The following is a 25,940-nucleotide window of genomic DNA, read 5'->3' on the forward strand; positions in this document are numbered from 1 at the left end:
ATATAATGCATGCTTGTAATAGGTTGAATTAAAAACATCCGTTCAACTAAATCATGCTAGAAAGCAAGATGCAGTACGATTAAAGCTCGTCAAATGCAACACAACAATTTTTTACAATTTTTTTTTTGGAAAAAAATTCAGTTTTCTAAATTATTTATAACTATTGCAGGAGCTGTCACAGTGTAGAGGAGGAGGAGACGACGACCTCATCTTCTCTGTCACTGTCCAGCTCTGACCATGAGGAAATGGACTAATTTGAGACACCCTCTCTTTGACGACCTCTCTGAACTAAAGAACTAAACTAAACTACTCTGAACTAAAGGTCTCTTTGACGACCTCTCTGAACTCCTGCTATTTTGAAACAGCTCAAAATGCTTCAAAGACTTGTGGCCGGGGATAGGGTAATCCTTTTTCGGTATCACAAAGGATCCTAAGGTCTATGTGTGTCCCACTCCAGGATAGCCACACTAACCAACCAAACCTAAACTAATTATTTATGGGGATATCGAACGAAAAATATGGCCATGAAAATATTCACACAGTTTTCAAGAATTTTCCTCTGGTCTTACAGACGGTATAAGGTTGATCTTCTCCCATTTGATAAGCAGATATATTTTTTATGAAATTATATTGATTTTTAATCTTTCCTATCATAGTATTTCTATCGAAAAGTGTTCATGGCAATTAGTTTCATTAATTTTAATCAATTTTTTCCATGAACGCTTTTTTCAGACAAGCCTCTATCATTATTTTCGTAATTCAATTACCTTTCTTCAGACACCAACTTATTAATTAACAGATTGATTTAGTTACTAAATCGAGTTAAAATGTAATTTTCTATTTAAAAATCCGAAATATTTGTTGGAACACGTATCAATTTTCAGAAAAATATTTTGAAACATAAGGAAAAAGTTTTAAAATAATTAATTGCATAATAAATGTAGGTATTTTCCACAAATTAAAACCACAATAATATAATTTTATAGATTGAATCACTGAACAGATTAAATGAGAATGATTCTCGACTTTTCATTTAACCAAGTTTTTTACTATAACAGGAATGAAATCATAGGAGGATACTTAACTTTGGAGAACTTTCCGTGAATTGATCTCAAGAAAATATAGCACATATATTATTTTTAACAGATGATTCCATTGCAAAAACAATTAAAAAGCATTTCAATTCAATATGACTAAACCATGCAAGGCAGGTAAACCTCGTAGTTTATTATTTATTTAATTCTCCGGTTATTCTTATTGAAGACATTTTTGTTCGATCACTTAGGATCGGTCATCGTTTTTTGTCTACATGTCCCAATTTAGTAATGGCGCAAATCAGTCAAAATGTAAGTCATAAGAGTATGATATTTTTGATTAGACAATTAATTATTCCATTTAACAGTATTGCGGTAAATTACTGTGGTTTCTAAATACCCATTTATTTATTCAACACCTGATGAGCTGGGACAAAAATTGAGGTACTGTTTGTCAAGTGGGAAAATGATTTCCCAACAAAATCTAAGATGAAGTCGTAACCTGCCAAGACACAGATATTTGATCTATAAAAAAGTCTTACTTAAAAAAACGGCGAACTGCTCGAACTGTTTTTTACCAAATATTGATTGGACCGATTAGATTAAATGGGATTATCGAGCATGCCTGAGCGTGTTGAATTTAATCTCAATTGAAAAGCGCTTAATCCTTTTATTTAATTTTTATTTTTATAGAATTCTAATATTTTTAAAATACTTACGAACTAAACCCGCGTCTTTTATTAACTGGTGATGATGTATTGATTGTCCCAGAACTATCACTTGCTGCGGCATCTGAAACAAAAATACCATATATTATAAATTTTTATTTTTAATAATTAATTTTAGTAAATTAAATGACTTCATTTGACAAATTTGTAGACGGATTGAATTTATTTTCACAAGTTTTTTGTCATTTTAATATATAACTACATTAAAATTATTTATTTTGAAATGATGACCAAATATGGAATAATATTTTATAACTAAATGTTTATATCCATTTATTTAATAATATTGAAAAAAAAGATTAAAAATTTTTATACGACCACATGAATAAATAAAAAAATAAAATAAAATAAACAATTAACAAGGATGTTTAAAAAAACGCTTTCATTTTATTATAAAAATCATTAATAATAATAATAATAAAAATTTAACCTTCATTAATATAATTATGGCATTCAAATTAATGTTATCCATATGGTTTCACAAAATTTCAAAAGGACCGAACAACGCCGTCATACGGAGATTAATTCTTTTGAAAATATAAAAAAATAAATTCATTTCTTTTGTTATGTAAAATTGTTAAAATTTAATATAAAAATATTGTGCATTTTTGTTTTATAATTTATATAATTTTTAAGTTTGGGCATCATATTTTATGTAGGGTAGGCATGGCTAATGTGACTCAGAGAAGTCCCTCCTCACTAAAAATACGAGTAAGACAGAGATTTTCTTCTATCTCATTAAAACTAGAGAAACTGTGATAGGTAGAAAATTCGTACACCCGTCTCGCTTCCTCGTCTATGAACAATGCGGTCTTGGATAAAGAGACATACAATAAAGTTTATGACACACAATAAAGCTATGAAACTAATTAATAAATTAAACATAAAGTTAAAAAGTCCATAAAAATTGGTCGGAAAGAAATCACATAGATATACAAAAAATGAAACAAATAGACATATTAAGAACATTATAATAGTTTTGTCTAAGCTGATTCTGTTTGAAACTCAATCTGTAGGATTAAGGAGGGTTTACTATCTTTGAATACAGCATAAAAGTCAAGATACAATATGCAGTAAAATGTCGAGTAGTGAGTGGTGAGTAGCTGTTTTCTAACTGATAACAACAATACATACAGAAATAAGTAATTCTATCTAATGTGGAATACAGTACGAGAAATGCACTTGTTTGTGATAACACGAAAAACAATACTAATCGTGTGCATTTACAAAACTTTACTATAAATGGGATTAACGATCATTGTTATTTCAAAAACACAAATTTCGAGAAAAAAATAAATTTTGCATTTTAGAACTCGTAAATATTTAAGTAAATGTTTTAGTAATGAAATTTAGAGAAGAAATACTCAGATAATGATCTGTAATAAATTTTATGTTCTACTTTGCTTATTCTAAAATACAAATATCTTTGGACATCTCATAATTTTTTATGAAAAGCGATTGGTATATATGAAGCTTGAACTTTTTTTGATTTATTTGCAACAAGTTGACGTGTGGGCACAGTTACTAGGGTAATCGGAAAAAATATGACTCGGAAAAAATAGACCGAAAATATAAACCCGGAGTAATTACGAGTTGGTTGTGTAGAGTTTGTCGACTATAGAGGAGTTGGTTGGGCTCTGAAGTTTTCAGTCCTGGCGTTCAAAAATGGAAACTATTACAGAAATTTTTCGGTCTATTTTCTTAGGTAACCTAACAATTCTTGGGTAGCCTAACAAATGTAGCAATTTTTATTATGCTATCGAATCGGCTCTGTAGCCTAAGTGTGTAGTCTTTCGATAGCCAATATAATCTAACTTAGTCCAACCCATTATGCTATGGACTAAACTTTAAAACTAAATGTTAATTGAGCTTATTATAGTTATTATTGTGTACTTAGATATAATAATTGTAAAGCAGCATAATAATTTTTTGGAAGCTAAAACATCTTGTTTTAAATTCACTTGATAGCATAATATAAATTATTATACTTGAGCGGACATTTCTCTCCGTGTATTCGGGGGCCGGCAAATTTTTAATATCTGCTGCTTTTCTTCTTGTAATAAGAAGATAATGGAGTGACTAACACATTTTAAAAAATTTCCAGAATATGGACACTCCGCTTTGTTTCGTGTTGGGCAAAAGTCGATGGTATCGATTATCTTTTTATTAGAATTAGAAAAACATAAAGACATCTCCCTGCTACTTTTAAGCCCTACTAAGTTGCTAAAAAACCTTAATTGAAAAGGGCAATATGGATGAGAAGACCCTTTTGATCTTGAATACTGAAAAATTTCTCAAAAGCAGAATTTAAAAAGGATAGCTGTCTCAACATCGCATATAGTGTTGTTAGATAATCGGAATATACTACATATCTCCCCATACAAGTTACAAAAAGTAAAACAATTTAGTGATTTTTGGTTTCATGAAACATTTTATAATGATTTTATCTACGAGAAAAACATTTAATAAAATGGTTAGTTAGTAGAGAAATCTCTACCAACTAATTAAATACAATCTCTGTTTATTCTGACATGTTATTTTATACAATATATTTATATTTATATATAAATACTACTGAATGTTCTGTTTAATTTTATTGTAATTTATAAATAATTTCCTTGTGTATTCTCTCTCTAATCACAATTCGACCATGACACCAAAAAAAAAACACTAAATCGAAACAACACCACTAAAACATTTATTTGCGTTGAGTTCAGATCAGTCACAGTATTAAAATAATTATGTTGCGAATATATTTAAACAGTTTGTATTTTTTATAATTGAATATAGAAAAATTAATATGAGAAGTTCTGCTTTCGCATATATTTGTGTTTGTTTAATATTTAGATTCCCGTGAAGGTTTAACAAACCGTTGTGCAAACCTCAGAAGTGCGGGAAACAAGAATACCAATTAGTCCAACACATATAAGTAAAAATTGACTTTTTTCTGTCAGAAAACTCTTTAATGATAGTAGATATGCAGATAAAAAACTAAATAAGTAAATTAAGTTGATTTATAATAATTTATAACAGTTTGGCTTCAGTATTTTGTACTTGTAGTGCTTTCAAGAAACTCTAGAAGACGGAGCATCTAATTTAAGTATCGAAGAAATAATACTCATTCGGATAAGGCGAAAATACAACCCTCATGTGACTCGTATATGAAGGGATGGTTTACATTCACAATTTGGTCCACTACAAAATGTTTTTGAAGGTTCCGCATCAAAAAAATAAAATCCATTACATAAATGGTGGAAACGCATATAAATAATATATTACATTACATACAATTCTCAAGGTACTTAGTTTTCACTTCTATTGGCAGTCTCCAAAGGCCTCGCATGTCTATTATTGGAATCGCATCGCACTGCCCCCTATCACCTAATATCTCTTAAAGGCGTGGGGGAAAATCTTGTTTTAAGCACATACTTGGCAAGGAAAGTAAAAGGGGCTGAAAGACTTAAATATTATAAAGTTAATTTTCACAACTTTCCCCTTCAACCCATAAAGGCGAATAAAAATTTTTATTCTCGCTTACGAAGTTGTTTGATATCCAGGATTAAAAAAAAATATTTTGGCAGGTACAAATTAAGAATCAAATTTTTAACAATATAAAAGTAACAGAAGTATACATATACAAGCGTTGGTTGTTATAGCCGATATATCAGCCCAAATTCGGTCGCTTTACCCTATATGTCGTTATAACCGATATTATTATAGCCGAAACATTAATATATGTTGTCAACTTCATCTTTATATCCGGTTTTCACTGTAGGTATATGATTCTAATGATTCTAAATAACCTAGTTTTTCAATATTTCTCTATATACTGTTACATTTAAAGATGTACTAAGAATAAAAACAAAAAATTATAAAATGTGAATATGATACTAATTAATGTATATGTAAATTAATTATACAGAATTTGTTCAAATTAACATTCGATGTAGGTAATATGTATGTGTTTGAATTTATTATGATTAACATTATAATTAAAATCAATTCATGTTATATGTAAAATACGTTGTTCTTTGTGTTTGAGAAAAAATATGGAAAAAGTATATTATTGCAGCCAAAGACATCATAATATAGATATACAAAGCATTCTAAAAGTATGGGAACAATCCAAAAAGTCGAGAAAGGGACTTTGTTTTGAAAAACAACCAAACACGTATCTAATTTTTATTTAAAAACCTGTCTTATGAAATCGACACCTTCCCCCTTGAATCCCCTGAGCTATGGCAATATAGCAAGGGTCACCGGTAAAATCTTAAACGGAAACCTCCAATTTTATTACAAATTCAGAGTTTACATAAAAAAAAGTTAATTTTTCGATTCGCATCTTTAACGCTATACAATCGTGATCAATTTTTTCCTGTAATTTATGGAAAATTACGGAATAATTAAAGTTTTATTGTCATGAAATTATCATGCGGATGCTTATTTGAAATTATTTTTTTGGACTAGCGTTAGTTAACGCTACAATTATAAAAAATTTTTTTTCGTAATTTTTAGAAAAATTTCACTTAGCAGAATTACAATTAGAGTTATGAAAATTATTATACGATTAGTTCATTTACGAAATTCAAAAACTGTAAAAAGTATAAAAAGGAATTTTCTTCTAAAAGCAATTTTTTTTCATAAACAAGTTTTCATTTAAAAAACCCTCGACAAATTTTCGGGTACGGAATCATAAACTCGCACTTGAAACATAGCTAAGAACATTCTCCATTAAATTACCTTTCAAAGGAAACATAAATTAAAATCAGTTCATTCGTTTAGGCGCTACGATATCACAGTCAGACAGGCAGACACACATAGCGGACAAACTTATAACCCTTTTTTTTGGTTCGAGGGTTAATAAAAGAAATAGGCTAGAACAGGTTAGATTTGTGAGTGGCGCCTAGATGAGAAACCAGATCGATTTTTTGGGCTAAGTATCGGTCCATGCAAAATAATAAAAGAGAATAATGTTTGAAAAAACTTTTAATAACACTTAAATGGCCAAAATCGTTAATTGTTCATTTTTTATAATTGTTGTACGGTATATATACTTTAAAATTCCGAATATCCAATGATAAGGAACCCTAATAAAATAGGTTATCCAATAAAGGTAATGGAAGAGGTGGTGATAGACTAGTTATGGCATGTGTTGGGAATTACAAAAAGGTAACACAATCAACTAAATGATACTATCACACGACAAACACAATGGTTAACCATATACGACCATATATACACTATAAAATATAATACCAACCCCTATATATGGAAAATAGGTATATCAGATAGCGTCCTGAAAATCTGGTGTCAAACACTCGCACGAACTGTATATACATTATTTATACTAATTCAAACGGAATACATATAATAGAGTATTTCACTGGTTTCTGAATCCGAAATTTAATTAAGTTTATCTCGCATTAGAAACAATCAATCGATTTTACCTTTTGAAGGTAATTGTATTATTGCCTCCTTGTTAAGATTACAAAGCCATCAAAACGGTAATTAAAAGATAAAGTGCACTAAAATTTGGAATGTCGTAAATTATAATATTCAATACATAGTAGAAAACAAAGTCGCTTCCCGCTGCTTCTATCATGTGCCTAAGTATGCTTAGATCTTTAAAACAACGGATTTTGATAAGGTTTTTCTAATAGATGATTTAAGTGATTATTTATATATATAAGTGATTTAAGAGTATAATACATGCATAACATAGTAGAGTAAGGGGCTGAATAGGGCTAATAAGGCCGCGCGAAAAATTATTTATATAAGTTTAATTCTCAGTTTTATTACATCAAAATTTTAACCATCCAAATCATTTTTTATTAATTAATAGCAGCTTGAAACATACAAAAATTTTGAATATATAATCCATCATTTTTTTAAAAGATTATGGCAAATGGAATTTAAAACCCATAATTATATCACTCATTATGTTAGCTACTAATTATGTAGCCAATTAAAACGCCAATCGATTCCAATCATTCCCAAAGCGATTGACATCGCTTAGAACACCGAAAAATTAAAGCCGTTAATGAATTCTCGGATGTATACAAATGTCATTCTGAACGACATCTAACTAAAGAACTACGATAGAATTACGTACTTTCAATTATCTTATTCTTGATTCGCTTTTGCATGTTTTGAGTTTATTTGGTAATCAAAAAATCCACAGAGAAATTCGAAAGGAGTTTAACACTCTGTATATATTAAATAATGAATAATCTGAAATAACCCTCGGAGGGACCTTTCCCTTCTTTATAAAAGTAAGTACAACTGCGTAAAAATAAATAAAGTAACAAGTTAAATGAATTAAATGAGAAAAATAGGATGCGAAAACAAATTAAATGTAGAAAATTGTAAGTGTCGTAGCAATTTAAACAGGAAGAACGTCAAAAAGAAAAAAAAAACAATATTTATATACATACAGAATATAGTAAAAGAAAAATAGGAAGTTCACGAAGACACAAAATTCAATTAAAAATTGGGCGCTACTATAAATGAAGGGTTTTTCTTACACCATGCTATAAATTAAAGAAGGAGTTAAGTTCGTTGTTATCAGGGGGGATTTAATTAATGTGAGAATTTTGAAGTGAAAATTTCATCATTATCATGTATGCCGGAAATAATACTATGACCAAATGTTTACTTGAACTATTTTCTCATTTTTAGGAAAATAAGTCAAAATAATTACAAATTATTTTATCATTATTTTAATGTTTTTCTTTTCGAAACTTAATGATAAATCTCAAAAAAGGAAAAAATGAGGTTTATACTAATTTTTTTCTCTTAATTCTATGCAAGGAATCGTATATTATAATATTAATAATATATTCTACATGTAAATTTCTCTTCAGTTTCGATAGGCCTTTATAATTATAAATTTGTCTTTTATTGTACATATTTATAAAGACAAGCATTATTATATTCGATTATATAACGTAAAAATTTATTATTTAATCATTAAAACAGAGAAGAAATGATTAAAAATAATTCGATTGTTAAATACATTTGGGTTGTTCTACAAACTCAAGAACAAAATAAATTTGATTGTGGCGCGACATTTTTTGTACAATATCAATGTAACATCTTTTAGCCTATGTTAACTGAAACAGTAATAAATATAACTATTTAACTGCATGGAATTCAGAACTGGGTCCAGGAATAAATCAAGTATTCTAAATGTATTAATCCAGATAATACTGTCGTAAAATTGACTCGCCTGAACGATAACGTGATTCATTGTCTAAGATAATGAATATTCGCTTGTTTTACATTGAGGTATTTTTAATACATTATTGGGAAAATAAGATAATAACGTGGCTTCCAAGCAAGAAAAATTAATAAACTTAATTATTTTGGTTTAATTTACGGCATTAATATCGTAGTAATAAATCACATTACCCTTTTGACTAAATTTTGTTCGGGCCACTGCAAGTTCCTGGGAATTTGCAGAACCATTCTAAGTGTCAAATGAATGATAATTCAAAGTGTCAAGAAAATAATTTTAATTCTAAATTATTTTTACAGATCAATTAGAAATAGGTGGTCAACAAAAAAAATTAGTTTGCAAGACATTTTTTATGATATTTTAGCAAAGACAATGCAAATTACTTAGTTTGTAGAGCTACCCATTTGTAAAAATATTATTGTGTGTATTATAAATGTCATAAATGACGTCATAATAAATTGGTGATGAAAGTTATTAATATAATATATCTCATTTATCTCATTTATTTATATAAATCATCTATCTAGTAATAAATGGTGTAGGTATTCCTTTTTCGTGGTAGTCAATAAATGAAAAATTTATAATACTTGTTCTTTTTTTTATCGAATGTACTCACTATTTACAATGAATAACACTTAAAATTTACAAAATTAAAAAAAAAAAAACCGACAAATTTTTCGGCTACGGAACCTTAAGCTCGCACTTGAAACATATATAAGAACACTTTCCATTAAATTATCTCTTTCCTTAAAGCATTTTCCGGGTACGGAACCCTAAACTCTCACTTGAAACATAGCTAAGAACACTCTCCGTTAAATTACCCTTGAAACAAAGAAACATACAGATAGACAGACACACACACACATAGCGGCCAAACTTAAAACACCCTTTTTTTTAGTTCGGGGGTTAAAAATAGCAAAAAACATCATTCTAATATTATAATTACACCATCCTTTTCTACTTACATTCAGTGTGCTACACAGGAATAAAAAGAACAAACTTATAGATTTCATGAGTTCATTTATTTTACACCTAGTGTTACTAATTTAATTTCACCTAAAGTTACTCACAGATTCGAATAATCAACCAATCATTTTATTTATAGAACTCTTTTGTTAGAATTTATTAATAATCCTATTTAAAAAAATTTATTATTATTATATTTAATTTTAATCGAATTTATGCATTTAAAGAGACGTTATTAAGTTGAATTTAATTTGTAAGAGCAAGAAATATTGAAAGTAAAAAAAAAATTTAGTAATGATGAATTTTATTGGATTTTGAATTTATTATTACAGATTCGGTTTTATTTTGTCAAGAAAATTGTCATAAAATTTAAAAAAAAAGGTTTCCGACCCAAGAAAATATTTATTATATTAGTAAGAATATTTTATCTCTTGTAAGTTTGTGAAAAGATTTCATTAGAGTTATTCTTAATGTTGAAATTAATTCAGAGCCTTTGCACAAGCCTTAGGTTCCTCGAAATACACTTTGAGCATGATTTATAATTTAGTTATTTGAAAATTTGAATCATAGTCGATTAATTTAAAAAAAGCTTTCATGTTGTAAAATTGAATGTCGAGAGTGTTATGCTATCAAAATGTAATAATTTATATTTTATTTTATTATGACTCCTGCTATTGAAGTTCAAAGGAAAATAAATGAGTGATCTGGTATCGCCGTTTTTAAAAATGTTAAATTATAAATGCATTTAACCCAATTAAATAATCACTAATGTTTGTTTTAGAATTCTCTATCCAAAATTATTTTTAGAAATATATTCGTGTGTAAATATTTTATGGGAAGAAATGGACTAATTAGGTGATTTTATGAACACCTATACCAAAATTTTGTTCATTGTTTTAAGCGTTATTTATAAGCGTTACATGCTTAGGAGTAAACTAACTAAACACAATGGGCTCTATAGCCTAAGTGTGTCCTCCGTGGACAGCCAATATAACCTAACCTAACCTAACCTTAAGATTTGAAAGCAAAATTCGAAAAAAAATCTAATTCAAGATTCTCCTTTCAGGTCTCCTACGCCTAATATCCTTTTCATATTAAGACTGTATAAAATTAGATAAAATAACATTGTTTATGAGTTCTCGTGTAGTAGTATTATGTAGGTAATCTATACAGTGTATAATTTTCCGAAACCATAATAAATTTAAATTATCACCAGAGAAAAAAAATTCTACCTTAAGGGATAATAAAAAATTGTTAAAAAAGGTCAAAGGTAAAATATAATATTGCTGCTGTAAGTTAAATTTGTACGTAATACAAAACTCAAAATACATATATAACACCCACAATGTATACAAATTTAAAGATTAGATGTACAAGATGATTCCTGTTGTCGTTGTCGAGATAAAAACATGTTGTTTATTGTAGAAGCTTTATCGTTGAAAAATGAAACTTTATTTTAATTAGAATTAAAATACATCCTCAACAAAGATAGTAGTTGCTATATATACTTTTCCAAACTACTATCTGCGATATCCAAATTGATTTTGTCTTTTAACCGGATGTTTTATGATATATGAGCTAGAATTTTTTTTGAATATTGGGAAATCATTAATGATGCCAAGGTTTAAATCATAAAGAAAAACATCAGTTCTGTAAGAAATGAATAGATCATTAAAAGATTGGGTTATTTTTATTACACAGTTCGTTCAAACAATTGAACAGTAACTTGCAAATTTCTTAGTAATTTATTCAACGTCTACTGATGCCCAGTTTGAGTTGGTTATCGTAATTCGATCGGTTCCACGGCAAAATGATTATCCCAGTATAATTCTAATTGAATTTTTCTCGTTTCGTCCACCATTTTTACATTGAAAACCATTAAGATTTTAAATATTTTTCGTAGAGCACCTTCGTTGGAGAGCTTTGAATTTTCAAGACAGTTCAGTAGATGGAAATAAGTATATTCCGTAGTTCAAACGACTTAAGAAATAAATAAGTTACGGCTTATTGTAAACAGTAATTTTTAAACACCGATTAAAAAAGAAACATGTCATTCATTAAAGTTGGGGCATGAATTAATCTTTTACAGCAAAAATTTGTTGATTTCCCACTCGTATGTGGCCGTTTACCTATCAAATTTTGAGGAACAAAATTCGAAGAAAAAACGCCCTAACTATCATACGTCTGTTTTCAAACAGAATTTAAAATTTCATACTGACTTTGAGATTTAAGAGTAGAAATATCAAATTTTTTGACTGTAAAATGTCAACTGAAAAAATTTTGTCTTTTATTGGTACGAATCTGTCAAACTATAGCTGAATTAAATTTGACCTAACTGAAACTATTTTCCAATGTTATGGAAATTCCAATGTTAAGAACATGGAACTTAATTTTGTGTATTGATTTTATCTAAACACTCTGTATTTCGTCTAAAAATATTTGCAATTTAAATTGAACATACATATAACCTGTTGTAAAACCTTTAAATAACTTTTCAAATTTCATGAAAATATTTTATATATTTAATATAAAAGAAATTCAATACACCAACAAGAACGGTTTTTCTCCAATGACAATAGTCTCACATTTTTGGTTGACATTAAAAAATATATCATCACAGGAGATGAAATAATCTCTACTGTCATTCTTTAAAACATGATAATTAAATTACAAAATATTATGCCTCAAATATTTTTTTAATAACAAAGCAATGTTTATGAAGGAATGTGCAACAAAAAAAGCATTTTATAATATTTTTTATTTGATATGGCATTGAATAAATTGTGGAAGTATTCAGTTAAAAGTGACGGAACAAAGATAAATAGTGTATAATTTGTATATGTACACATACGTTGTCTAAGTATTAAGTAGTATAACGCATGTCTGCCGTGATAAATAGTGTATATGATCATGAGCATATTTTTATTAACTGTACTGTATCGGGCATTTTACGTTAAGCAGAGTTTGAAAATTCGTTTCAGAAAATCAAATTAAGCCTAGTTTCTAAGTTGAAAAAGTAAAACTCTAACTCCGAAGATAAAAGACACTAAAAAGTGAAATCTGTATAACGAAGAATAATTTATAAATAAAACAACAGAGGCAAAGCAATTCTATGAGAAATGAAAGTGCTCTTTAGCCGAAAAAATATCACTATTTTTTCACCACAATATTCATTTTATTGTTTCTATCAAGAATAGTGTTTACCAAACACAGACCGACATCCCGACGACTATACGGTACTAAAAGTAAAAATATCCAATAAAAAATATAATTATTACAAAATAAATAAAAAAAAAGGCAGTGTTCAGCATTCGGGTGTCGTTCGTGATGCCTGCGGCCTAACTATTACTGCGAGATGAGATAGTATTACACAGCAGCTATTCTATATCTACTAACTGTACACATATAGGCCTCAAGCCCACACCTAAAAAATTTCTTCGGATAGAAAAATAGGAAATTATTAATAAATTTTTATCTGTGAGCCGATTGTATGTTCCCCCAATTGTGGACCGATTTGAAAATTTTTCTTGCAAACATTATTTATTTAATATAGTCTTATACACAGTATTAATAATATTTATATTTGTTCGAAAAGTTTACTTTTAAGCACCTCTAGCGTCCTTCTTTAGTTCAAATGGGCTGAAATTTGATATGTAGAGTTGTTTACTAGGCAAATCGATGTTTTTAACGAAGCTTCATCTAATTTCAGCAATTTGGGGGTGGTTTATAGAGCTTTAAACTTCAGTACAGTATCGAGGCAATTGCGATAGAGGATTGAAAAACGGGATGTAGGTTGGCTTAGTATAAAGGCGTACTTTTATGTAAGAAATTGCCAAACACGACGTCGTAAACATATAGAAAGTTTTAAACACGATGATACAATCAGTGAGTATTTTAGGAGCGGGCTTCTGGTCTAATACGAATATAGTAGAGTTAACCAAATGATGTTTTATGTCATCTATTTTCTCTGGTATTTATTGATTCGAGAGAAACAAGTAAACCGCTACTAAAGCCTGTCACTAACGATTTATCATCAGCATCGGAAGAGAGCAGTTCAGTTTGTTATTATATGTCGACATTGCCGAATATTTAGTATCCGCCCGTGTATTGTCGGTATGTTTATGTTTGATGTGTTGTCGTTCATTGGTTTGTTTGTATGGGTGATATATAGCTTTTAGTTAATCGTTTTGTAACGTTTAACGTTGTCACTATGGTTGATAACTAAATTAGTTGCTTCGTAATGTGTCTAGGTCATTATATAAATCACAGTTCTCATTAAAAGAGAACAAATTTGCAGTAAATTGCAATCGTAAAATTTTGAGACGAGATTAATAGAAGTTAACACCAAAGCAAATACTAAGGGTTGGCTAAAAAAAGCAGTTTATTTAAGTAATCACAAGAATTGAAAAAACAAATAAAGTAAAACTTAAATAATAAAGTTATATTATTTATAAAAACTAATAAATCTTGGTTTTCTCATAAAAGGTTCATTGTCTTTTGTGACGGAAAGTTAGTTTAAAAATTCTGTTAACAATGCACAAAATAAAAACAGTCGTCAGTTTGAAAGTACTTCAAATGAAACGGAACATGTCTTAAAATGCACAGCTTATATTATAAAAAATGTCGAACACAGTGCGGGCAAAATTCGAAAAAAAAAGTTTCTAGATAGGGCTTCAAGTTGTTAATTGAAACCACATTTAAACCTATTGGAGCTTACTGAGAAAAGTATAAGCTACTACAATCTGCTACTTGAATTTAAGAGAGGGTAAATTTCTGTAAATTTGACTTAAAATTTGTAATCAGCTAATCTAAAACCCTCGAAAACGATTATAATAGATAGCAGCTCGATTATAATAAATATTATATGATATTTTAACCCAGGGGGTGGTCGATAAAGAGTGAAGGGGGTAAATTTTCGTAAATTTCATATAAAATATTATAATGATGGTGTTGTAATTTTCAAATTTTAACTCCGTTTACTAGAACTTTAAATAACTACTAAAGAATAAAGATAAAAACCTTTAAGCACACCCTTAAAGTTTATTTATTAAATGCTGGAATTTATTCCAAAAGTTAACACGTGGTAAAATTATACTATACTATGACATTTACTCAGAATCAACACATTTCCAGGTACAAGTTTGATGTCAAATTAATTTTAAAACAGAGTTCTTTCTATACATATTTAAAACATAAAATAATTGTATACCCCACGTTCATAGGTATAGAGCCACCGTAAATTTTTTGGACTTTTTAAAATTTTTAATTTTTCCTTTAGTTTAAAATTAATGAATTTTCACACTCTAATAATAAGATAATTGATTATCCTACAAGGCCGACCTTTATCCAAGACTCAACAAAACCACAAATACGTAGCCCGATACTTTGTAATATAAAATTTTGAAGCTACAAGTCTCCCTGCTGTTGAGCAGGTCGACAATGCCGAACTGTCGACTATCTTGTTATACGAAAGGAAGAAGATATGTGATATCGTCCTTTCTCAATGCTGTTCGACTACCTAAGTATGCGTTCACAAAATTTTTTTACTTATTACAAATAAGTCAATTTACGGTAGCTTTATACCTATCATGAAATAGTAGTGAATAAACTTCTACATTTATGAAATGAAGAAAAGTTTTCTTTTGTCAATGGAAATAGAGAAATATTGAATAGTTCAATCTTAACTATGTATACAGGATGGTCCAAGTTATACCAGCAGGACCTATTTTATAAATAATGTTAAAATAATGGTATATTCTCAAAGATACAGGTATTGAAATTTTGTGAAGAAAAACAACATTTGAGAAAAATTGGATATTGGATAGTATGAGCTAAGAATCTTAGAAAGATAGAGGTATAGCTGTGACAAGAACACATCCCACGAAAACATTCTAGCGACTATGACTTTATAGCAAATACAATAACTTTTACCAATTCTTAACAATATTTGCAATAATATCACTTTTGCCTAAAATTGCAACACCTTGCATTTAGAAAAGGACGCTTTCCCGGTTATAAGTGTGTGTGTGTCATTATTTTAACGTTATTTAACATTTGATGAAGGGCTGCTGTTATAAATTGAATCACCCTGTATACAATAATAAACAAAAAGGGTGGTCTCGACAACTTTCGTTGAGAATTACATGAGATTTTCTATCTACACGCAAAGCCACATTTAATTAACAAACAACTAACTAGTGTGAGATTATCTAGAACGTGTATGGTTTTTACTAGAACTTTAAATCTGTAGAAAGCAAGTGTTTGGACGAAATTTATATGAAATGAATTCTTGGAATTCAATAAACCATGCTGTGTTATACAGAGAGATTTTTTAAAAAGTTTCCACTCTTGAAAAACATGCATCGAATCATTTTTGAATGAACTAAAAATAAGAAAATTTTTTTCTTTGTATGCGAGAAAGTCTTCATGGTCAAACAAGGGTCAACCTTGTTTTTTTAAACTACGTATTTTTTATATAAAACTCTTGTTCTTTGACGCAAAAACATCCTAGTTTTTTCCTAGGCATCAATTTTTTTTATTTGTCTTCGAGTATTTTCATACTAAACAGTTTCCAACCAGAAAATTTTTAATCAGTAAATTCTCTGAAAAACAATTTTTTGACAGATTCTAGGTTTTCATCGAATTTGGCCTTTTTTAGTCTTATAAAACCGTATAAACAGATTAAAAACTAAAAAAAGGTTTAAAACAATATTTTTCTTAAAAAATTTTCTTTTTTGCAGGAATGAAAAGGAATCTGCTAAAAAATGTAGTCCCATTAGAAAAAACTAAGTTGGCCATTTGACTGACCATGAAGAGAGGACACGACACAAATAAACTAAATACTGTTTTTTCATTCCCCCTAAAACTGAGCTGTCCGTTTTCGAAATATAAAGGTGGACACTTTTGAAATAAATAAATCTGTATAATATATTTCGTGGAAAATATATAAAATTTAATCTGCAGTATTCTTTCTACATTAATTTTCGTTCTATACAAGTTAAAATTCAAAAATTATAATATCGTACAATAAAGCAATCTATGTGGCACTGAATAATAATTCAAAAAGGCAATTTAAATCCTGCATTAAAAAAAAATTCATTAAATTAGTCAATAATAAAGTTCACAATAATAATGGCATTTTTATATTCTTCGAAAAAAGAGGCGTTGTTCTACTTTCTCGTTGAAAAGAATAAAAATTTTGTGCAATCGTATCCAAAAGTTGGTGATGATTTTACAGATCATCCATTTTCTCACATTTATGGTTCACACATTCCCAGATAATGAAATACCTTGCTATAACTGCCTTGAACATACAGCTGTCTGTGCAAGAGGTACTGAGATCAAACTCCAGCACTTGAGTTTTTTTTTTTTTTTTTTTTTTTTTTTTTTTTTTTTAATGGCAATTTGAGATCGCTATCACCTTTCATTCGCAAATTTTTTTCAAATTTTTAAAGAAAAAGACCCCGAGCACACACACACAAGTGCGTACACACACTTTCATTTAAAAGTGGTGCTAATAAATTGTCCTGACCATGAAATGTTAAGAATGGTTGAAAATTCCGAATTGGATCGATTATAAATAAAAACGATTACATAAAGATGATTATACATAAGAAAAAAAACTTTTAACAAAGAAAAAACCGACTTCAAAAGATAAACTTTTCCAAAACAAATTAATATGCACTAAATAGTAAAAAATAACGATAATATAATGCAGTTAAAATTATTATTAGTTTTGGAGTCGGTGTCAGTCAAGGAAACAACTGTGACACAACAGTTTGCTACATTAGCTTGGCTGACACCGACTCCAAAAATAACAATAATTTTAACCACATTATTATTTTTTTACATTTTAGTGCATATAAATTTGTTTTGGAAAAGTTTATCTTTAGAAGTCGGTTTTATTTTTGTTACAAGTTTTTTTTTATTTTGTGTTTTTTAGTGAATCTGAAGTACACCAACTAATTTTTCACTAAAAAAAGAATCATCCAAATCGGTTGGCGTGATATTGAGTTATTCGTCGTCTTGTCGTGCATACTTAATGCAAATTTAAGACTTATGGGTTTATCGTGGATGTCGTTATCAGAACTGGACCAAAATGAAATGAGACCACACGAGAAGCACCAGCTTTCAAATAAATAAAGAATCATCAAAATCGGTTCACCCAATCAAGAGTTCTGAGGTAACAAACATTAAAAAAAATACAGTCGAATTGATAACCTCCCCCTTTTTTTTTGACGTCAGTTAAAAATAACTTTTCTAGGAAGTTAATAATTTTCAATTTTATGGATCTTTTAAAAATTTTATGTAGAAATACATACATACTACACAGGTTCGACATATAAACATATTAATTACTTTCACTAAAAGCATATTCATGACAAATTCACAATCTTTACGTGTGACTAAGTTAAAATATTTTAACTGTACCAAATACTTATCTTCAATGCAATTTATAACAATTGAACAACAGTCTTGGTAGAGAAGATAACATTCACAGTGTTAGGGAAAAGATTTATTCATTTTTCCGAGAAAAAGATTATATACAATTTATTTTACTATCGAACACATTCGAACAATAAAAGATTTTTCACAGTTAATAAATTTCACAAACTGAAAATGTGTAACTAGAACCATTTTATTGCACAGAATTGAAACAAACAGTTAATTTAGCAAGAAAAATGAAATCGTAGTTTTCAACTCCTTTCTTTTGTGCAGGTATAACAAAAATTTCGTGTTAAAAATTTTGTTCAACTCAACAAGAAATTTTTCAAGACGATCGAGAAACTATTAAACTGTGCGAAAAAGCTTAAAATTAATGAATATTCATTGAAGACCGATATTGAAATAAGAAAACAATTGCAGGCAATTTCAACAAAACTGGAACTCTGGGGCCCAAGACCTTCAAAATTGTAATTTTATCAGATTTCAAACAACGGATATCTCTTTTTCGACTTTTGGGCATTTTTTTTTAAATTTTCTCTTATATGATTCGAAGGATGTTTGTCAATCTTAAGTTCGACGGGTAATCCTCTCCGTTTTTGGATCGTTCTAACTATTAAATACTACACCTAAGCACTGTCAAATGCCACACCTAATCCTTAGATCTATCTTGTTGAAGCAGCTATTGGCAAAATCATTTTGTCATGCGAAAAACTATACCTTATATATAAATAGAACTACGGAAATCAGCTTAAACTGGGTCTCAGCAGGCGTTTAATAAATTGATGTGTATTAGAAAACCATAGTAATTTACAACAATACTGTTGAAATATATGAATGAACTGTTTTATAAGAAAATAGGCTTTTTTAATAGTTTTGTCATTCCACAGATCACTTCTTTTTTTTTGCCTGCTTTCTATTGCCATATTGATTGCTTGACGTCATTAGTGATTTTCCAAAATTTTGATTTAATAGGCCTATTGACTCGGGCATATCATATCAATTCATCAATATCTTGGTAATAATAACAGGTCATGGGACTGGCGATTGAAGTGAAACCTAAAAATTTTGGAATAACTGTGTTTTTTTTGAATTAATTATAAATTAAAATTTCATAATTTGAAAAGTGAAATTTATTAACATAGTGGCTTTGTCAAATATTACTTATTAGACTTTTCCTGCCTTTTTTCACTTATTTTAAAATATTTGTTACCGTGAGATTTCGTGATACTAGTATGTATTAACACTCTTCGTTATAAATTCAACGATCTGTCAAAATTTCAAGATGGCCTTTTTTTTTAGTTTTGCAACAATATATATACACGGAAGCTAAATTTTTATATATAAGATATAAATGGGTATAAAAACTATTAAAAATAATAAAAAATCAACAGCACACAATTTTCTCAATGTTTTTGATGAACCATGAACCGGTGTTTTTAACGTGGTATGAAGCATGTGGATTTCAAAATGACGAAGACGTCACAAAAATAAAATTTTTACTCCCTATTAAAAAATTATCTAATAAAATGACTAAGTGCGGCTAAAGAAATTTTCAGTTAGAAAATCCTGAAAGGTATACGTTGACATAAAATTTTTCGCTGTAGCTGCTGATCTTATCAATTTGTGAAAAAAACTACTACTAGCTTACCTGGTATTAAATATTTTTGTACACGATCGTACACTTGTCGAAAATTATTAATTGATATTTTTCGCCGAGATGGCGTTGGTGACGGCGTGGATCGTGACGATGATATATCATCATGATGCCGATGATGGTGAATTTGTTCATCGTTATCATCATCAATTATTGTCGTGATTGTCACTGGTGGTGAAGGCGGTGGAGTGTTTATTGTTGTTACTGACACACTTTGCGTTTGCATAGTTCTTAATTTATGTTTTCTTTTATATTTTTGCCAAAATGATAATTTACGCATAAATTTTTTTACATTTTTCATTGATATTAAAATTTATTTAGTTCTTTTAATGTTTAATTATCACTTATGATTTTCACCTAATTTAATTAGAGAATTTATTATATCCCTTAAAAGAGTGGGAGCCACTTAAAATCAATAACATTTCTAGTTTTATTTTATGACCTGCCTTTATATCTCAATTGTGAGGTTTATAATTCACACGACAAATCCCTGGGTGCTTGCTAGACGTTGTGCTATTTAATTGTTGGGACAACTATGGAATAAATGTGTATGATATAAACAAGAGAGTATAAATAATTTTTCCATCGGTCATGCCGCAAGAAATATGGAGAAGAAAATTTTTTGTAAACTAAAATTGTCAGAATATGTTTTTTATTCCCTAATTTTGTTAATATTAAAAATAGAAATTTCATCCAGGTAGACGATATAATTCTCTGCATTTTTAGAAAATGATCCTATCAAGAGTGCCAATTTTCTGGAAACATTTACGTAATTCTTCTACATTACATGATATATGTATGATCATTTTTATGATCCAATCAATGGTTTCGATTTCCTATAAAATTTTAAATATAGATGTTTTTATCATAGAGATATGAAGATAGAGAACGCTAGCCAGTAAGTGGATGCGATATGCGAGGCGAGAGAGAAGACTCACAGAAAGTTCCTTGTCCCATGGCCTTGTCTAATACATATGCTTACAAATACATATACTCATACTTACTAATACATATAATAAGTATACATGTACACATGATTATGACAAGGACACAGAGGAACTCACTGACAGTCTTCTCTCTCATTCATCATATCGCATCACCTTCGCGTTCTCTATGTATAATATTCTATGGATTTTATCATTAATCTATAGTTTATGAAAAGTAATATTATTAGGATCTATTAGTATTCTATTGAAACTTCGAAATATTAAAAACTCTAGAAAAAAACATAAAACATAATCGAATATTTTGTGAAGCGAGTTGTGGGTTTCTTTTTCAAAGAAAAAGTTACTTCAATGTTACCCAGATTTTAATATAATTAATTGGTATGAATTATTTATTTTCCCACTTATTACTTCTTATGTTTTTGCAGTTTTTCCCACATAAAAATAATTTAAAAATCAACAATAAATTGACGCAGTGCATCCATTTAGTGTAATACACATTGTTAAATTTAATATTTAAATATTAATTTATTAATTAAAATAATAGGAATACCCTTCAAATTTGATTATTGTTGTCTGTCGCTCTAATGTCGTATTATTGACTATATTTATATCACCAATCAGCGTTAGTGAAGCAGATAAATGTTCAATACGGAGGTAGTTGATGTAAAATATTCCTTACAGTTTCCAGGTTTATTTACATATTTGCATTACAAAGTGTTGTTTTTATCTGACGCGCACGCATTAGGACGCTTAAACTTATAAGTGTAGAAATCCAGCAAGTGAAAAGAGAGAAGCAGCAACCAGTGTGTGAATTCTTATGTTTTTAAAAAGGATTGTAGACTTGGACAAAGCCTCATGTAATGATTGACGACTTAAAGGTAGTTTCTCCAAGTTTACAATTTTCGCAGCATATTTTTAATGACTCACTTTTTTCATTAACAGAATTTAAAACAAAAGTGAAAGAGAATTGAAAAAAATACACTCGAACCATGAATCGAACCCGGACTTCTTGAATTCATGTCAAGTGCCGAACCAATTAGGCTATTCGAGTTCTAGACACAGAGTGCAATTTTTTAACTCATTGAATTTTTATTTTTACTTTGTTCACTTATTTATTATTATTACTTTTTGTTTTTGTTTACTTTTAATCATGTATACGATATTTATTTACATCATGGTCTCTCGATTACAATTGATGATTTTTAATATGAAACATACAGCGTAAACTAAATATTAACAAATATCTTGTCTAGTAATCTTAATTAAAGAGAATTGAAATCCAAGAAGTACGGATTCGAGTCCTAGTTCGAGTGTATTTTTTTTAATTCTCTTTAATTATGATTACTAGACAAGATATTTTTCAATATTTAGTTTACGCTGTATCATATTAAAAATCATCAATTATAATCGAGAGATCATGATGTAAATAAATATCGTATACATTCAAAGTAAACAAAAACAAAAAGTAATAATTATAAATAAGTCAGCAAATAAAAATTCAATGAGTTGAATTACACTTTGTGTCTAGAATGGCCTAATTGGTAGGGCGCTTGGCAGGAATCCAAGAAATCCGGGTTCGAGTCCTGGTTCAAGTGTATTTTTTTTCAATTCTCTTTATTTAAAAAGTTAAAGAATTTTCGTTTCATTGCTTATAGGCTAATTTCGAGGCTCTTCGAAAATGTAGACACTATCGCTACTGAACTGTATTCACATTCAGTTGTTAGAGTATTATGATATCAGGTCTCATAGAAGTGTACATCTAGTTGTGTTAATGTTTTAAATTATCATTGTATGGACATACTGTTAGTTAGCTAGGATTTATGTGAACAAATGAACCGAACAACTTATTAACAATATATTATATGAAGTGTATACAGTAAATTAAATGTCCATGTAAATTAATAAACAAATTACATACATCCTGTGCTTATTTGCACGAATTCATCATCATTTTTGATTTAATTTCAATCAAATTGAAATCAAAAAAGTCCTATATCAGAAACAGTACCTTCGTAAAAATAATATGAAGTGGACACCGTGAATTCATATTTTTATTATGAAACCGAACGTACATTTGTTTCTTGTTTTTGTGTACTTTTGTAATGTTAACATATTATACACCATATAACTTCGGGAATCAAACTTGAATCCTCTAGAAAGTCGATTTAGGAAGTGTATATTACCATACTCATCACCTGAGTTCGTTGTATGGTAATAAATGAGCAGAAATATAATCAGATATGCTAAGTTAAAATGGATATTTAAGACAAACCCGCATTACGAAAATGGGTCGGAACTCTGACTTGAACTGACCTATTCCAACATTAAGTTAAGTTTTGAAATTTTAAGTTTTTCTTCAATCTGAGTGCTAATAATTTCAATAGAATGCTTAGTATATCGCATATGCGGTAGTTATTTAACTTAAGTTTAAAACTAATTAGGTTAAAAATGTCAAGACAAAAAAAGTGGTGAAAATAGTCACAAACGTAGGACCATTTGATTTTCTAATCAAATATTTGATCAAAACCACTCGATAAACCTCAAATTAGTTGATAACAAAACTGAAGCCTTAAAAAGAGAGTTTATTTTTAAAACGCCGACATATCCAAAGTACAAGATTCAATTGGTTTTGAATCAAATATTTGATCAAAACTGTTCTATAATCGTTAATTTTGTCAATATGAAATTTTCGTTAAAACAATTATTTTCGTTTGGACGCTTATATTCAAAAAACGGCGAGGTATAGATAAACGATTGGTTATAACGGATTTAAAGGCGTTTTCACGCGCGTGAATTTAAAAATCACATTTACGAACATTTTGCGCCCGGTGCCGTAAAAATCGGTGTTGTACTATTAAATTCCGACCTCAAATGCTTTTTTTCCTCATCTATTTGTGCACAGATGATGTATGTGGTGGTACAATCAGTTATAGTGAACATGTAGTCGATTATAGATAATTATCCTATGTAAATATTTGTTACCATATAACTAAATCAAATTTTATTATTTTAATAATACCTATTATCCTATAATATTATTTTAAATAACATCTCTATTTATTATAATTTAAACATTACTATATTATATATAGGGTAAGGTGTTATACCTCAGAGACAATGTACATAAATCATTCTTTAGTTCCTTTAAAAATAGTGATTGCTTTCGATGAAAGAGTGACTTTTTGAAGAAAAAGTTTCAAACTTAACTTACCTATCAAAAGACAAGCAACCGAAATAATTATGTATATTTATTTTCATGTAGAACAGATATCAAATTCGTTAGTGCATTAAGTAAAAAAAAGTCACTTTCACTAATGACTTAAGTCAACCCTTGTGCCTTTTATTTCAAATCGTATTCTACATAAATAACTACTAACTGGATACTTTATTGCGGCTTATTTTAGTTTGAAACATAAAGTAAAACGTTGAAGAGGTCAAGTTTCATTACTTAGACTAGTAGGTACTGTACCACTGATCAATGATAGTCATATTCACTTTCAATCAAGAAAGAAATTGGAGAAACTTGTCAAGAAAGTAATTGAAAAAACTTGGGGCGTTTTCAATGTTACACAACTGTTGAAGAGAATTATTTTGTGATACATGGTACATTATACTCGTGTACTATGGATCATATATCATCATTCGTACCATTAAACTAAAGTTTTTATCGATTTATGTTCTAACTATGTTATTTATTTTTATAGCGCGTTCGGCAGATGGGATAGAAAAAAGTGTCCGACACCGAACTACTCTTATCTCGAAATATAAATAGTATTCTCAATTATTTGTTGGTTACGGTGTCCGTTCTTCCTGCGGTAGGTGATTAAGTCGAAACCCATCCTCGTCAATAGATTAAAAAAATATATATTTTGCTAAATAATTTCTGTTTACTGTTCATAGACGGCTTTTGAAATAACATTTGAAAAAAACATGATTAGGTTTATCATTTGGTTATATTTTGATCACAAAAATGAATAATAAAACGTTTTTTTTCTTAACTTGACAACTGAAAATTCGAAAAAAAATGTTATTACCATTGCTTCATTGTGTTTGTTATTCAATAATACATAATTTATAACGAAAGGAGCATAGTTCTTGTCCAGTGTCCCACGGCAATTCTCGTTCTTAATGATCCGAGTCTCTTCCCTATATTGTAAATCCTTCTATTATAATTAAGGATCAATAAATCGTTTAGCATTTTCTTTAAATTTTCGTTCATTATTTTATATTTTCCATGAAAATCTTAAATTAGAAAACATATTTTCAAAGCATTAATGAGATTTAAAGAAATTTAAAAAAAATGCATAGTTTTATAAATAGCAACGTGCTTCAACTGTGCACGTGAGATGTCTATCGTAGATGAAAATAGTAATTCTTTCTATGAAGAAGCCAGCTAAATGATGAGGAATGTAAAATAGTTACACTATACGTCATTTACATCTTGTCATTTTTACATTTTATTTGAATTAAACAGAAGCATATGCGTAATAAATTTTCGTCATAAATTTATAATAAATCTACATTTTAAGGTGGATACTCGGTGGAAATACGTTCAATGAAAATAAACAATGATCTTTTCGATATTGACATTCTATTTTCGCAGACTAAAACTTTAATATTAAAAGCACATGCAAATGAAATAAAGGCATCGATCGTTTAAACTAATCACGCAAATAGTGTTGCATGTCAAAGCTAGTTCTATTATATTAATTAGGTATATAGGTATATATATTTTTAGAAAACTTTTTTTTGTTTTTTTGAGAAAACAATGATATTTACGTAAAATGTTTGAAACAAAAGTTGTTTATTTTTTTATAAGGAACATTTTTTATATTTAAACATTTTTCTATCTTTAACGGTTTAACATAAACAAAACTCAAAATTTTAACATTTCTGAAAACCATGCAAATTTTTCAAGTTATTTTATAT

At 28.8% G+C, this 25,940-nt stretch overlaps 1 protein-coding gene across 3 annotated transcripts in view; it reads right to left on the reverse strand.

Moving 5' to 3' along the window:
* The window catches only part of LOC123296432 (triple functional domain protein), a 343,272-nt gene that overhangs the window by 30,853 nt on the left and 286,479 nt on the right, over positions 1–25,940 (reverse strand). For all 3 annotated transcript variants that reach the window (XM_044877904.1, XM_044877905.1, XM_044877903.1), the window contains exon 17: positions 1,754–1,826. In XM_044877904.1, the coding sequence (XP_044733839.1) occupies positions 1,754–1,826 (73 nt within the window). The remainder of the gene's footprint in view (positions 1–1,753; positions 1,827–25,940) is intronic.

Source organism: Chrysoperla carnea, chromosome 3 (genome assembly GCF_905475395.1).
Source record: "Chrysoperla carnea chromosome 3, inChrCarn1.1, whole genome shotgun sequence".
NCBI classification, from domain to species: domain Eukaryota; kingdom Metazoa; phylum Arthropoda; class Insecta; order Neuroptera; family Chrysopidae; genus Chrysoperla; species Chrysoperla carnea.